The following is a 13,590-nucleotide window of genomic DNA, read 5'->3' on the forward strand; positions in this document are numbered from 1 at the left end:
CAAGAGAGTATTTATTTTTAATCTTTTTCACAGTGTTAGATGGCTACACCCTGCTTTGAGCTGGGGCCTGAGGATGGTAATTCCATGGGCATTTGCCATTCTCCAACTCAGGCAAACTGTCCAGCTTTCTTGCTGCATACATAGTTTAATCATTAACTTCTCAAAATTATACTGTGCTTTCTCCTCCCAAGTGGGGCTTGTCCCATTCCGTGTACTCTTAGGCCTACTGAGCAACAGGATGTATCTGCTATCCCATGACTTGCCTTGTCCTTTAAAGATCCAAGTAGTCTCCCAGTGCTAGTTTATCTTAGGCATAAAGTGAAATTTAAGACTTCATAGTACAGGAAAAATTCAAGTTAAAACGTTTTAATTCAAAAGAGGATTCCATGATGGAAGCAGAAAGCAGACGGTGATTCTCACACGGTCTCATTTTTCCCCAATGGTCGAAAGGTACAAACTTATAAGATGAATAAGTTCTGGTGATCTAATGCATACTATGGTGATGATGGTTAACAATACTGTAGTATATACTTGAAATTTGCTAAGACAGTAAATCTTAAGTTTCTTAACAGTCAGAAAAGTTAACTACAGGTGGCGATGAATATGTCAGCTTGAGTGTGGTTAACACTTCACAGTGTAGACATTTATCAAAATATCAAATTGTATACCTTACATATCTATAATTTTTATATGTCAATTACACCTCTGTAAATCTGGAAAAATAAAAATAAATATTATTCAATAAAGAAAGAAAATTACAAGCATACTAACCCAGTTCAGACTTTAAGCTTGAATAGAATTGATGAGACATTAGCATTCACTGCTACCATCTAGTAGACTTACCTCTTTGGTAACAGTGGGAAGTAACAATGCCAAATTACAGAACTTCCAAGCATTCTGATTTTCCTCAAGATCTACATAACACTAGAAATGAAAAGGAATCATATTAAAAGGAGTCACATTTTTAAGTAATGGATTCAAAGTGATATTTAAAAAGGTTTTCATTACCTTGGCCAAGTACATGTAATTGAGTAGAGAATAACCAGGATGTATTTCTTCAGCCTGATTGAAGAAAAAACAGACAAATGGATGACAGACAGATGATAACAGACATAAGGATGAGGAGGAGGATATGTTTCAATATATTAGATCTTATTATCCAAACTGACCCCAAGAATTTAGGTAGGCTGTCTTCCACTGAATCATCTTAGTAGTTTTAAGTACTTTTGGTAGAATGGCTTTTGTCACTCAAAGGAAATTCATTAATATGGTCATAAAGCTTACAAAGCACTAGGAAATTTTAATTTTTTTGGTTCCTTTATACAATCATTGCCTTCAGACCTCCATCTCTATCTTTTGTCTTTTATTCTTCTTCTACTAGATTAGTATCTATTTCTTATGATTTCAACACATTCCACATGAGTTGAGTAATATCAGAAGTCTGTTTTTTAATAATTAAGTTTACTAGCACATTTAGATATATATAATGATCACATTCATCATAGGGAATTTGTACCTGCACATGATATATCTTGAAACTTTTCTTTTCCCGTTTTCTTACCCTCCCACCTTGATTCCTCTTCCCCTCCTTATTTATATATATTAACAATAAGATAGGAAAAGATGGAAACGGAAGTCCATCTTGTTGAGTATTTTCAAACCAAAAGCATGCCCAGCTGAGCATGGTGGCCCACACTTTTAATCCCAGCATTCAGGAGACTGAGGCAGGAGGACTACAGTGAGTTGCAGGCCAGCCTGAGCTGCATAGTGAGTTCAAGCTCACCATGAACTACACAGCTGTGATCTTGTCTAAACACACACACACACAAAACAAAACAGATCCTAGAAATCCACCCAATTACATGTAAGTATTGTGACTGAACTTTACCCCTGTCTAATACCCTTTTACATCTCAGTTCTGTATCTCTGAGAGAGAAGAATTTTTAGGTGTGGTATCATTTTTAGATCCCAAATCAGTCTGCTTCAGAGCCAGATTTGTTGCTGTGAAAGTGGGAACAAATAAGCTCCAAACCTGGTCACTATTTCTACCCAGAAAATGTAACGGAAGAGGGAAACTTTAAATTTACCCCCAAAATGCTCGTTTTATAGGTTACAAATCCAGACATTTATAAAACTAAAATGCAAAAGTTCCTCCTTTCTACTGTTATTGTCAATCTCATTCCCCTGCAATAATCACTGTCAACAGAATGACATGAATCCTACCAGGCCTTGGTAAAGTATGGGCAAACAAAAAAATAATAAAACAAAAAATAAATAATTTGTTTTTGGAGAAAATTTAAATTAGGAACATTTTCTATCCATGAGTCTAAGAGTTACATTTTTCCCTACAAGGCATGATAGATATAATTTTAAATGCAGGCATCTGCATCATTGTTCCTGTCTCATACTATGCAAATATAGCAATTAAATTAAGCATTTCCCATTATCCATTTATTATTCTTAGTTTTCACTACTCTCAGTAACTATCAAATCACATACTCATGTATACCTTTGTACATGTGCACTTGCATCTGTAGGAGAGACTTCGGCCACGTAGGCTGGTTTGAGAGCTTGCACTCCTGACCTCTGTATCTCTGTGATATTTATTGTGTTTGAGTTCATCTGGTATTATTTTAGGCATGACAGCATCTCAATACATTTTATACAATGTTCTGAAACCCCAGTCCTTAGTTATTACTTTGATATTATGAGGAAATGAGTTTTGAATTCAAATGCCATTAAAAATAACTCAGTATCTCTTATAGAAATACTTTCTCTTAAATATACTATGATCCATATTGTTATGGAACTAAAAGGTGAAAGAATTAATTCTCAGTGATAAAAACAATGGTGAACGAGTACATTTAACTGTTGCCCTGAATCAAATCTTCATGGTTGTGTGAGATTGGACAAGTTAGTTTCTTGATTACTTTTTATGCCAAAAAAAATTATGATTAAAAAAACTCAAAAAATGTATGGCTTTTGTACTATTTTTTTTTTTCTTTTTTGGCTTTTTGAGACAGGGTCTTACTATGTGTTCAAGCTGGTCTTGGGTTTACTTTTGTAGCCCAGGCTGGTCTCAACCTTGCAATGATCTTCTGTCTGAGCCTCCCAGGTGTTGAGATTACAGGTGTGCGCCATCACGTCTGGCTTGGCCTTTGTGCTCTTATTTCCTGCATTCTTTTCTGTTGAGCCTGTGCTTCATCTCAGGACGTGAAGTTTTACACAGTCTTCCAGGTAGGCAACCAATGGCCAAAGGTCAGAGGTCAAAACTGAGGGGGAGCCTATTTTCCACCTTAGACTACATGATCTCTACATGCCCTCTCAGTTCTGCAAAATCAGTCCCCCAAATACGACACAAACATTAGTATCAGAAAATATGGTTCAGCCTGATTTGTCCATAGTTTTATAAATCTGAAATAAGTAAGGGGGGCATCTGGCACATGTCAGGCATCCTGGGTTCAAAGTATGAGGAGACCCACAGTGTTTCAGACTTTACACTTCTGTAAAATTTTGGAACATGTGCACAGACTTAACCTACCAGTCAAATATTCCTAACCCAAAAATTTTAAATTCCAAATGCTCCAAAATCTAAAACTTTTTGAGAGCTGACATGACAGTGTTCAAGACTTTTACATTTTGGGGAATTTCAGACTGCAGACTTTTGGATTAGGGTTGTTCAACTTGTAGATATAACATCTTACATTGGTTCCAGAGAAAGGAGCTAGGATTAAACCAACAAAAAGTTGTTTATATGAGGGGCTATATTACACATTTATCTGTGCACACACCTAAATATTGTTCAAGGTTGTATTAGCATAGAAACTATATATTTTAAAATAATAGGAATACTAGTTTGATTTGATGCTCCAAGAATCTTTCATACAAGTGTGTATGACTTAGAAGGTGTTCTGAAAACCAACTCTTCCTTGCAGTATCCTTTAGTTCAAAACTAAAATTCCGGAGCATGCTTGTAATTCCAGCTACTTGGGAGGCTATGGTGCGAGGATCACAAGTTTGAGGTTTGCCTGCACAATTTAGTGAGAACTTGTCTCAAAAAAGTGGATGGGGTAGACCTGGGTATACAGCTTAGGGCTCCCTGGATTTAGTATTACACACTCCTCCTCAGTATTACACACACACACACACACACACACAAAACTGGTTCTATATTAAATTAAGTTTCTTGTGAGTACACTGTTGGAAACAAGTCTGATAAGAAGGGCTCAGCAGTTTTTGCTTTGCTCACATTACTTGGGAGCTGCTCCCAAATTGGTAGCAAGGGCTGCTATAACAAAACTTTTATTTAGGCTGCTGAGTTATTTTTTAAAAATAGCTTGTCATTCCTGGGACCTAGAGCAGTGGTGGTGAATCTATGGCATGGGTGCACTTTGTTTTTCTTTTAAAAGATGTTAAATGAGTTGTTTTTTCTAAACTAAAACCTCAGAATTCTGATTTAACTGCAGTGTTGGCACTTTGTAATAAGTAGGGTTTGGGTTGGAGTTTGGGCACTTGTCTCTAAAGCAAAATTAGGGCATAAATAGCTGTTATAAGTTTAGATTTGGAGCATAAATTACTTAGAGGCTTCAGGCAGGATATGCTGTCCAGGTGTGGTGGCACACCCTTATAATACCAGCTACTCAGGAGACTGAGGCTGGAAGACTGTGGGTTTAAGGCCAGGTTGGATGATTTAGTGAGACTGTTTCAAATTTTTTTTTTTAAATGAACAAAAGGGCTGATGATATAGCTCTGCACTCCTTGGATTCAATCCTACTATTGCAAAACAAAAACAGAGAACATGACAAAATCAGGATCCAAATGAGCGCTTCTCAGGACCAATTAGAGATCTGCACGTGGCAAAGCGACAGAGTTCTTTGCTAGAAGGGTAGCAGGAACCAGCACAGATGGTAGTCAGTCAGATATGAAAATAATGAATAGATAAATGATATGGCTTGTGTCTAGATGTCCTCCTATGAACTGATGATGTCATAGGTGGGACTTTTTAAGAGGTAGCTAAACCTAGGGTATCATAATGGGATTAAGTGAGTGATGCTGGGATTAAATTGGTATGTGATTTCTAAATTACTCCATCGATTGGTCTGGCATAGTTCTGGGTATAGAGAATGAGCAGGGCCACTTTGCGTATGAGTGCTCCCTCCCTTAAGGCCACGTAGCAGGGACAGAAAGCTGTCATCACTTTCTGCTTCCTCACTAGTTTGCCGTTTCACTGCCTTCTGCCCACCATGAACTGTTTCTCCTCTGCAGTTCCATTTGCCATGCTGCGCCGCCTTGGAGCCAGCCAACTAGGGACTGAGACTTCTGCAAACTGTGAGCTACAATAAATCTTTCCTCCATGACTTTGGATGTTAAGTATTTTGTCTCAGCAATGAGAAAAGTAATATGACAACAACAACAACAACAACAACAACAACAACAAAATACCTTAAGGAAATTACACAAAGCTTCTTGTACAGTTGAAGATGGTACTTTTCCAAAAAGAGTAGCTGCCATTTTTTTCTCAATCCAGCTGAGTTTTGAGACCTGAAAATACAGAGCACCATCACTCTTGGGAAGCTATTCATCACTGAATGGATTATCTTTCCTCAGAGAGGTGTGCAGATACATATGTATGTATGTGTACCTAAACACCACATATATAAAAATACATATCCATAAATAATATAGGAGACCTATCATCCCTTTGGCACTAATATTTTTCCTTTTTTGCATAATTCTAGCAAACCATCAGTTCCAGAAATATTTGTTTCAAAACCGATTTGAGGGGGCTGTGGATTTAGCTCAGCAGCATAAGTACCTGCCTTGCAAGCAGGCGGTCTTGAGTTCAATCCCTGGTACTGATAAAAAAAAAAAAATCTGAAATACTCATGATAAGATTTGTGTACAGTCAGAGGGGAATGATGCCAATCCTGTTTGTTTGTCTGATTTGTGATTCTGTGATGACCACAGAGTATGTCTTTGCCCAGCATGAAGCCGCAGGTAGATTTGGTCTTGGCCTCCCTCCTGCCTACTGTGTGCTGCCAAATGGCTCCTGGACAGTATCTCAGACACGGAAACAGAACAAGGATCCTTCACCTGAGAGTACAGAGGGAGGGGCCAGTATACATGTTTACAACCCAGGAGACTTTTTAGAAAAACAATAACCAGCAAAACTAAGTTTCATATTACCATTTATTTTTTACATTTACTTTTTCTTCATTTTTCCAATTATGAATAGTACTGAAACTTTACTATAAAAGATTAAGCTAATTCCAAAACGAATACTTAAAGGGTATTAATACAGTTGATATCCCCAATCCACAGCAAGTATCTTCCTTCTTAATCCCATCTTCTACATTTCTAGTCATTATTATCTGTTGTTTAAAAATTTGTATTGCTATGTAATTTTACTTATGATATACTTATTTTGGCTTTGTTTTGAACTTTGTAAAAATTATACAGTTTATCTCCTTTCATGATATCTTTTTCATTTAATATTACAGTTGCAAGATTCATGCAAGTTGATGGGTGTAAATGAAATTCAGGCAATTTATTAAATGTGAAATTTAAACTGCTTATTATATGTTTTTTCATACTATTTTTTGTCTTATTGTTCTATTAATCAACTAGAGAGGTGGGTGAAGTCTACTAGTATATATGTATTTTTACAATTTGGTTAATTTTTACTTTACAGTTTTAAAGCTGCTATTAGGAGCAATGAGTTTATAATTATTTTCTTGGTGCACTGAACTTTTTAAAAAATTTTATTTAAAGAAAGGAGAAAATTTAAAAAACAAAATAGAAAAAGTGAGAAAAAAGTAGAATACAGAATTCAAAAACAATCACAAAATCACTAGTTGACACATTACATACTGTCACCTTAACAACAGTTGTTAAAGTTACAAAATCAAATCATAAAAAGTTTATCTACAGTCCTCATTGCCCAACAAAGGTCAATATATTAGGCTTAGGAAATGCCTTTGTCTATGAAGTGATTTCAAAATTGATATATGAGTCCTAGGAGGTGGTGTTCCTGATTTGTTTCTGGTATCTGGCTGTTTTCCTTACTGGTTTTGAAAGTTATTCCATTCTGCTGATTAGAAATACATTCATATGCAATACATACATACAAACTTTTAAAGATATTTTGTGGCCAGAAAGCTTTGAGCTCTCTAGTGCGCACATTGTGGAAACGATCTTTATACCTTTGTTCATTCTTGCTTTAATACCTTTGCTAAAAGGTATTCTCCGTGTATCAGTGAATTCCAACTTTGCATACAATTCCTATTTGTTATACCTACTTATAATTTGTAGACAGACAGACTAATGAAAATCAGCGACAAACTACCTGGATTTGCTAAGTGAACTTAGGCAAATCATTCATTTTGTATGGTTGTTGAAAAAATTAAGTGAGCTACAATCTATCAATGTCTATAACCCTAAAAAAATACTTACATGAGCCATGCACATGTCAGTTATCATTATTACTGCTTTTTATCTTCTTGGTTCTCTGTAATTTTTCCTCTATTTTCAATGTGTTATTTGAACAACAAATACTTTTTAAGATTCTTATGTTAAGTGCAAAGAACTGAACTTCATGCTGAATATCATACTAAGTAATGTAAAATGTGGACTCTATCCAAAAGCTTTCGGATAACTTGGATCAACAGAAAAAAAAACAGTAAATGAAAATGTGATCTGCTGAAAGGTAGTACAACCTCCGCAAATGAATGGTATAGTTAACTGCAATGTTTCAGAGAATGGCGACATCACCATTATTTCCTAACTCTGTACAGATAATTAAAAATCTGAGTACTGGCCAGCTAGCCAGCCTTTCTGATAAGCTGTGCAAGCTATGTGGGGCCCAGAAGAGGAAAAGTCAGACAGCGTCTCTGGAGAATCAGCCATGCTAGGACTGGGAGGAGCTGATCAACAAGCCAACTAGCCAGCCTTTCTGGTAAGCCCTGAAGGCCATCTGGGAAAGGAAGAGAAAAGTCAGATAGAGTCTTCCAGCCTGTGGGGCTGAGATCCACCAATTTCCCCGGTAAGCAAACAGCTGGTTTGGAGGACAGGCTGAGTGGATAGCAACTGAGGTACAAAAACCAACTGAATGCTTATATTGTTTGTTTGACTTGGAAGTCCTGGAGCCAGCAGTCTGAGCATCTATAGGGAGGATAATGTTATGCAATATAGCAATTATGGGGCATTTCCTTCTACCTCGTTTTGAAATCCAATATTGTTCTCACTGTTTTGTTTTGTTCTGATTGTTTTGCTTTATTCAATATCCTGTTTTGATTTTTTCTGTTTTGTTTTGGTTTGATTTTGCTTGGTCTGATGGAATGGGCAACTATTAGGAAGATAACAAGATATACTATGGTGACCACTGCTGTTTTCCTATCATCCTACTTTAAAGTTCTGTACCAATTTCACTGCTTTATTTTGATTCCATTTATTCTGTTTTGTTTAGTTGGGTTTTATTATCTTTAAAATAAAAAAATTAATGAAAAATCCAAGTACTACAACCATTTTATTATTTGACATGGCAGTCTCATAATCAGGACAAAAATGGGAAAAGCAGATGATAATGATTTTTCTCATTTTTCCTTATAAAAACATAAGTTCCTTTTCTATGTGACAGAATGAAAGGAGCATAAATTCTGAAATTATGAAAAATTTGAGGATCAATACTGGCTCTTTCACATATTAATTTAATTGGGATGCTAGAAGGTTAGCACGAAGAGTTAGATTCTTTTAAAACTAGAATGATAATAAATAACTGCCTTGCAAACTATTTTAAGAATTAAATGTAAGAGATATAAAGTATAACATGCATATGTGGCCTACGGTAGATGTTCAAGAAAAGTAAACTTCTCAGCTCTAATGCTCAACAGCCTTTTTCTCACACTAATTTTCTCCCTTATAAATAGCATTTCCTTTTAGTGCATCTCTGTAGATATATGTTTATATCTTGTTATCCTTTTGTAAACTAACACTGCTTTTTATGACAGCTGTCCTTATTCAATACATCTCATATCCCTTCTAAATAAGTCCCTTAAAGAAAGAGGACACATGACACAGGTATTTTAAGATATTTTGTGGCCAGAAAATTGAATTGGTCATCTTATGGCCAACTAGTTAGTACATAATTCATTTTCAGTAAATACTGCAAGACAAAAAGAAGTTCTCCTACAGAACCAGGGATAGTTTACATTGAGAGAGAGAGAGAGAGACAGACAGACAGACAGACAGGGAGGCTGATCACAACCTGAGAGAGTCCAAAATATGACTTCTGTTTTGGTTTTTTGTTTTGTTTTGTTTTGTTTTTGGTACCAGGGATTGAACATGAACTCACGACCTTGCACTTACCAGGCAAGTGCTTGAGCCATTAAGCTAAATCCCTGGCCCTCAAAGTATGACTTCTGAAACCTCTTGAAAAGATGAGAGAGAGAGAAAGAGAGACAGAGACAGAGACAGAGACAGAATAGAGACAGAGATAAAATACTGAATGTAACTTAACATGTAAACTTATACATTATAAAATATATATAGTAAAATTTTAAATTATAAACTACAAATTCATATTAAATTATAAAATACACATCACACATTCAAGAATGTATACCAATTTTACAATGCCTCTTAAAGTAATAAGTTAATAATTATATCATATAGTCATAGTATATTCAAATAAGATTTATGAATAAAAGCATTCAACTTACAGTATAACAGTATCTTCCATTGAGGTAATATAAAAAGGGTTCTTCAGGTAAAAGTTGGATTGCTATATCTAGATGTTCCTGAAAGAAACACCCAAAAGAAAAGTTACTACCCAAGTTTCAGATATTGCTGAATGGAATCAACTAAAGCTCAGTGATCTCTAAAGTGGTTTTGCAATGTCTTAGGAACCCTGAATCAATTGCATAATTAATATAATTGAATATTATTATATTTATTATTATATATAATATTATTATATTTATTATTATAATTAATATAATTGAATATTATAGTTGAATATTTATTGGATTATTATTCAACTATCACAAAAGTGATCATGATTCAAATAAGTGTACCAGGACCAAAACTGTGACTATGATTCAGTAAGTGTATGTATAATTTAAGGCCAATACCATTACAAAAATTGAAAACATCCAAGTTAAATGTTCATCTATTCAAGACTTGCCTAGTAAATACACAAGAGGTGAGCTTAACCATATCAAGATAACTTGGAGGAGGGTGAAATAGAGGGAAATACACTAGAATCAGACAGAAGAGGAATCTATTCTGGCACTGCTGGGATGATTATATTAAGTAGGAAAAAAGGAACTGTTTTTTTCCTCCTTGCCATTATTGATCCTGAAGTTACCCGTAGGGCTACTATGATTAGAGGCAAAGGGTAAGTGAGATTATGAGAACTACTGATTTTGTTCATCTATCACAGTAAGTTGAAGATCTAGATTAGATCCTACTCCTCTTACCAAGTAAATACACAGAAATTTTTGAGTAACCCCAATTGTAAGTATGATAATAGTGACATCATGACCAAAGAGCTAATCTTTAAAAAAAAAACACTTATGTACTATGAGTTCAGTACCTGAAGTAATAAAAATATTTCATTACTAAAATAGTTTGACTTTTTTGTCTCAGTACTATAACACCATGTCATTTCTTACCATTTAAATGACAAAAATAAAAAAATTCTTAGTGCTTACCTTGTTGAACAATTTGTTTTATACCTGATAATGAAATATATAGCTATGTTAAGATATTTTTTATTTCAAGAAATACCTTGAAGCGATGTCCATAGTTGATTTTATTTTGTAAGCCTTCAAACTGTGATACATAGCCACACAAAACTGCATACCTGAAAAGATAAAGACAGTGGTTATCATTTAAAATTTTAATTAAATACCACCAAAATATAACATTTTAAAATTATCTGAAGCCTTCATTAATATTTTACAAAAGTGTTAATACAGATGCAAGAGCTGTAGAAATAAATATTTGACATTAGTATAAGGCAGGTTTCCTCTTCTATATGCTCTCTATTCCATATGTACTTTGTGATGTTAAAATGGGCCATGCAATGTGCTTGTACAGTGCCTGGCACACAGGAAGGCAGTTTTTGTTTGTTTTTTTGTTTGTCTTTCTGAGACAGAGTCTCGCTATGCAGTTCAGACTGATCCTGAACTCACGTGTAGCACAGGCTGGCCTCAAACACATGGTAATCCATGCTGCCTTAGACTCCTACATGCTGGAATTATAGGTGTGCATCACCATGCTTGGCAAGGAAGTTTTGATAATTGTCAGTAGCTGCTATCGTTGCAACTATTAACATTAAAGTCTTGAAGAAACTCTGAAAAAATCTAATCACAATCAAAATGGAAGACATATTGTCAACAGATTTATTACCTCAAAAACATTATTAAATAAATATTTAAAACTCAAAAAAGTAACTATATTCCAAGTACTATACATTTCTGTTGGTCTCTGGTTTTACTCTAATACCGTGTGAGAATTCACTTTGAAGGATTTACATTTCTTTGAGTATATTAAGGTTTTTGTTATTGTTATGAGCATAGTCTATTTTGAAAAAAATCACATAAATAAATTCCCCGAATAGGAAAATCTATGAATATCGAGGGTAGCTTATCAGTCACCTAGATTTAAGAGTGAAGAATTGGGGGATGAGAGCCAGTAGGTAGAGTGGTTTGACTTGACATAACAAAAGTGACCTAAGTTTGACTGTGGTTATAGTTCTACAGCTCTATCAATGTGCCAAAATGTGTTGAATCTTATATTTTAAGTTTGTAAATTATATGGTATGCAATTTTTAGTTCAGTGAAAAAAACTTCTTTAACTCATATCCTAATAGGTAGCGCTGGCCTCAGAGAAGGAGTTAGAAAGCACATCCTCTGCGCCTATCTTTTGGAAGAGACTGTAGGAAATTGGTATATGTAATTTTTCCCTTAAATATGTGGTACAGTTTACCAGTGAGCCCATTTGGGCCTGTTGACTTTAGAAAGTTATTATTTATTTCACTTTAAAAACAGATACAGCTCTATTCAGCTTGTCTACTACGTTCTTTTGAAATGCCCTCTGAAATTGTATTGTATTATTACTCCCAAAGAGTTCTAGATTGTAGAATAACTCCAATTCTGCCAAAATGTCACAAAGCTACTCTCACAAACTTCCTATTGTGTTATGGACATTATAATACTCCAACTTACAACTTAAAACCTATTTGGACTTAAAACGTACTTTCTAAGCACACTTTTCTTTAGGAATAGATTTGGATTCATGAAAAAGTTGGAAACAGTGCCAAAAATTCTCATGTATCCCACACCTAGTTTTCTTTATTGTTAAATTCTTACATTACTACAATACATTTGTCATAGGTGTACCAACAGTGAGATGCAACTGTCACAGGGAACCCGTTAACATACCATCAAAAATTAAACTTCATGTTTTATTCAAATTCCCATGTTTTTCTTTTAGACATTCTACATTTATTTCTATTAATTCACATACTGTTCAGTATCTTTTTTAAAATGTTAAAATACTCTGAATTACTATTATTTCTCTACCATGTACTAGTTTCCTCTAATGTTATGATAATTATAACTCTTATAAGCACATCTTCTCTGTCTTCATCACTTACAAAATTAGTGAATACACTGGGGTATAAGATATAGACCTGGACCCAGAGTCAGCCCAGGTGGACAATAATCTGTTGGATAACTAAGGTTCAAGTCCTTCAGGCAGCACGGGAACCCATCAGCTTGATCACATTTCTACATCTTGTCTACAGAGATGTTACAAGTGAACTTTTCCTCGATGTTTTGCTTAATTTCAGATACACTAAGCCATTTCCTTTATTCCTTCTACTAGCAAATAAAAAACTGACCACATTGCATTTTAAAATATATCTATGTTGGGTCTACTTAAACTTGCTCATCTGGAGATTCATAAAACCCAGTTAACTCTGGGCTACAATTAAAGGAAGAGCTGGGCAATAGTGGTGTTTTCTGAAAATCAGAATTACTTATGCACATTTTAAAGATTTTAGTTTGCTCTCTCCACATATTCAAAGTTATTCTGAGTAAAGAAAAACAGGAAAATAAACTTCCATGAGTGATTACACAAAACATGTATTTTTTTCTGTTTAAACAATATGTCACAAGAATCTTAACATTTTTCATATTTTATGAAATCTGTTTAAGTTTAAATTACTTTTTTTTGTATTGGGACTCAAACTCACAGTAATTCAAAAATCACCTGGCTATTTACTCATAAAAGATCATAGCTTTTGTTTCAACCAGTTTATACTTTTGTGTATGCTTGTGTTTTAATTATAATTTTTCTATGGTCCATTTAAAATGTAACCTTTTTTTCTCAAACATTCAGGTTGAGGAGAACTCTAAAGAAAGCTAATTCACAATATGGTGTATTACCTCCCTCTACAGGTCATTCTCATTATAAATTGTCTGACGTGAGTTCTGTATTTTCTTTGTATTGATACTGAATAAATCCTTAATAGCTGACAATAATATTTCAACAACTCCTAAAACAACTCCATTAGTCTCCCTGAAA

General features: G+C 34.6%; 1 protein-coding gene across 8 annotated transcripts in view; it reads right to left on the reverse strand.

Moving 5' to 3' along the window:
• Positions 1–13,590, reverse strand: part of Rmdn2 (regulator of microtubule dynamics 2) — an 80,336-nt gene that overhangs the window by 11,851 nt on the left and 54,895 nt on the right. For all 8 annotated transcript variants that reach the window (XM_063229643.1, XM_063229638.1, XM_063229646.1 and 5 more), the window contains 5 exons: positions 10,786–10,861; positions 9,717–9,794; positions 5,443–5,541; positions 1,009–1,062; positions 844–924 (listed from right to left, as the gene is read on the reverse strand). In XM_063229643.1, the coding sequence (XP_063085713.1) occupies positions 844–924; positions 1,009–1,062; positions 5,443–5,541; positions 9,717–9,794; positions 10,786–10,861 (388 nt within the window). The remainder of the gene's footprint in view (positions 1–843; positions 925–1,008; positions 1,063–5,442; positions 5,542–9,716; positions 9,795–10,785; positions 10,862–13,590) is intronic.

The sequence above is a fragment of the Cavia porcellus genome, unplaced genomic scaffold (genome assembly GCF_034190915.1).
Source record: "Cavia porcellus strain 051 isolate PalLab524CR breed Dunkin Hartley unplaced genomic scaffold, mCavPor4.1 scaffold_1, whole genome shotgun sequence".
Classification (NCBI taxonomy): Eukaryota; Metazoa; Chordata; class Mammalia; order Rodentia; family Caviidae; genus Cavia; species Cavia porcellus.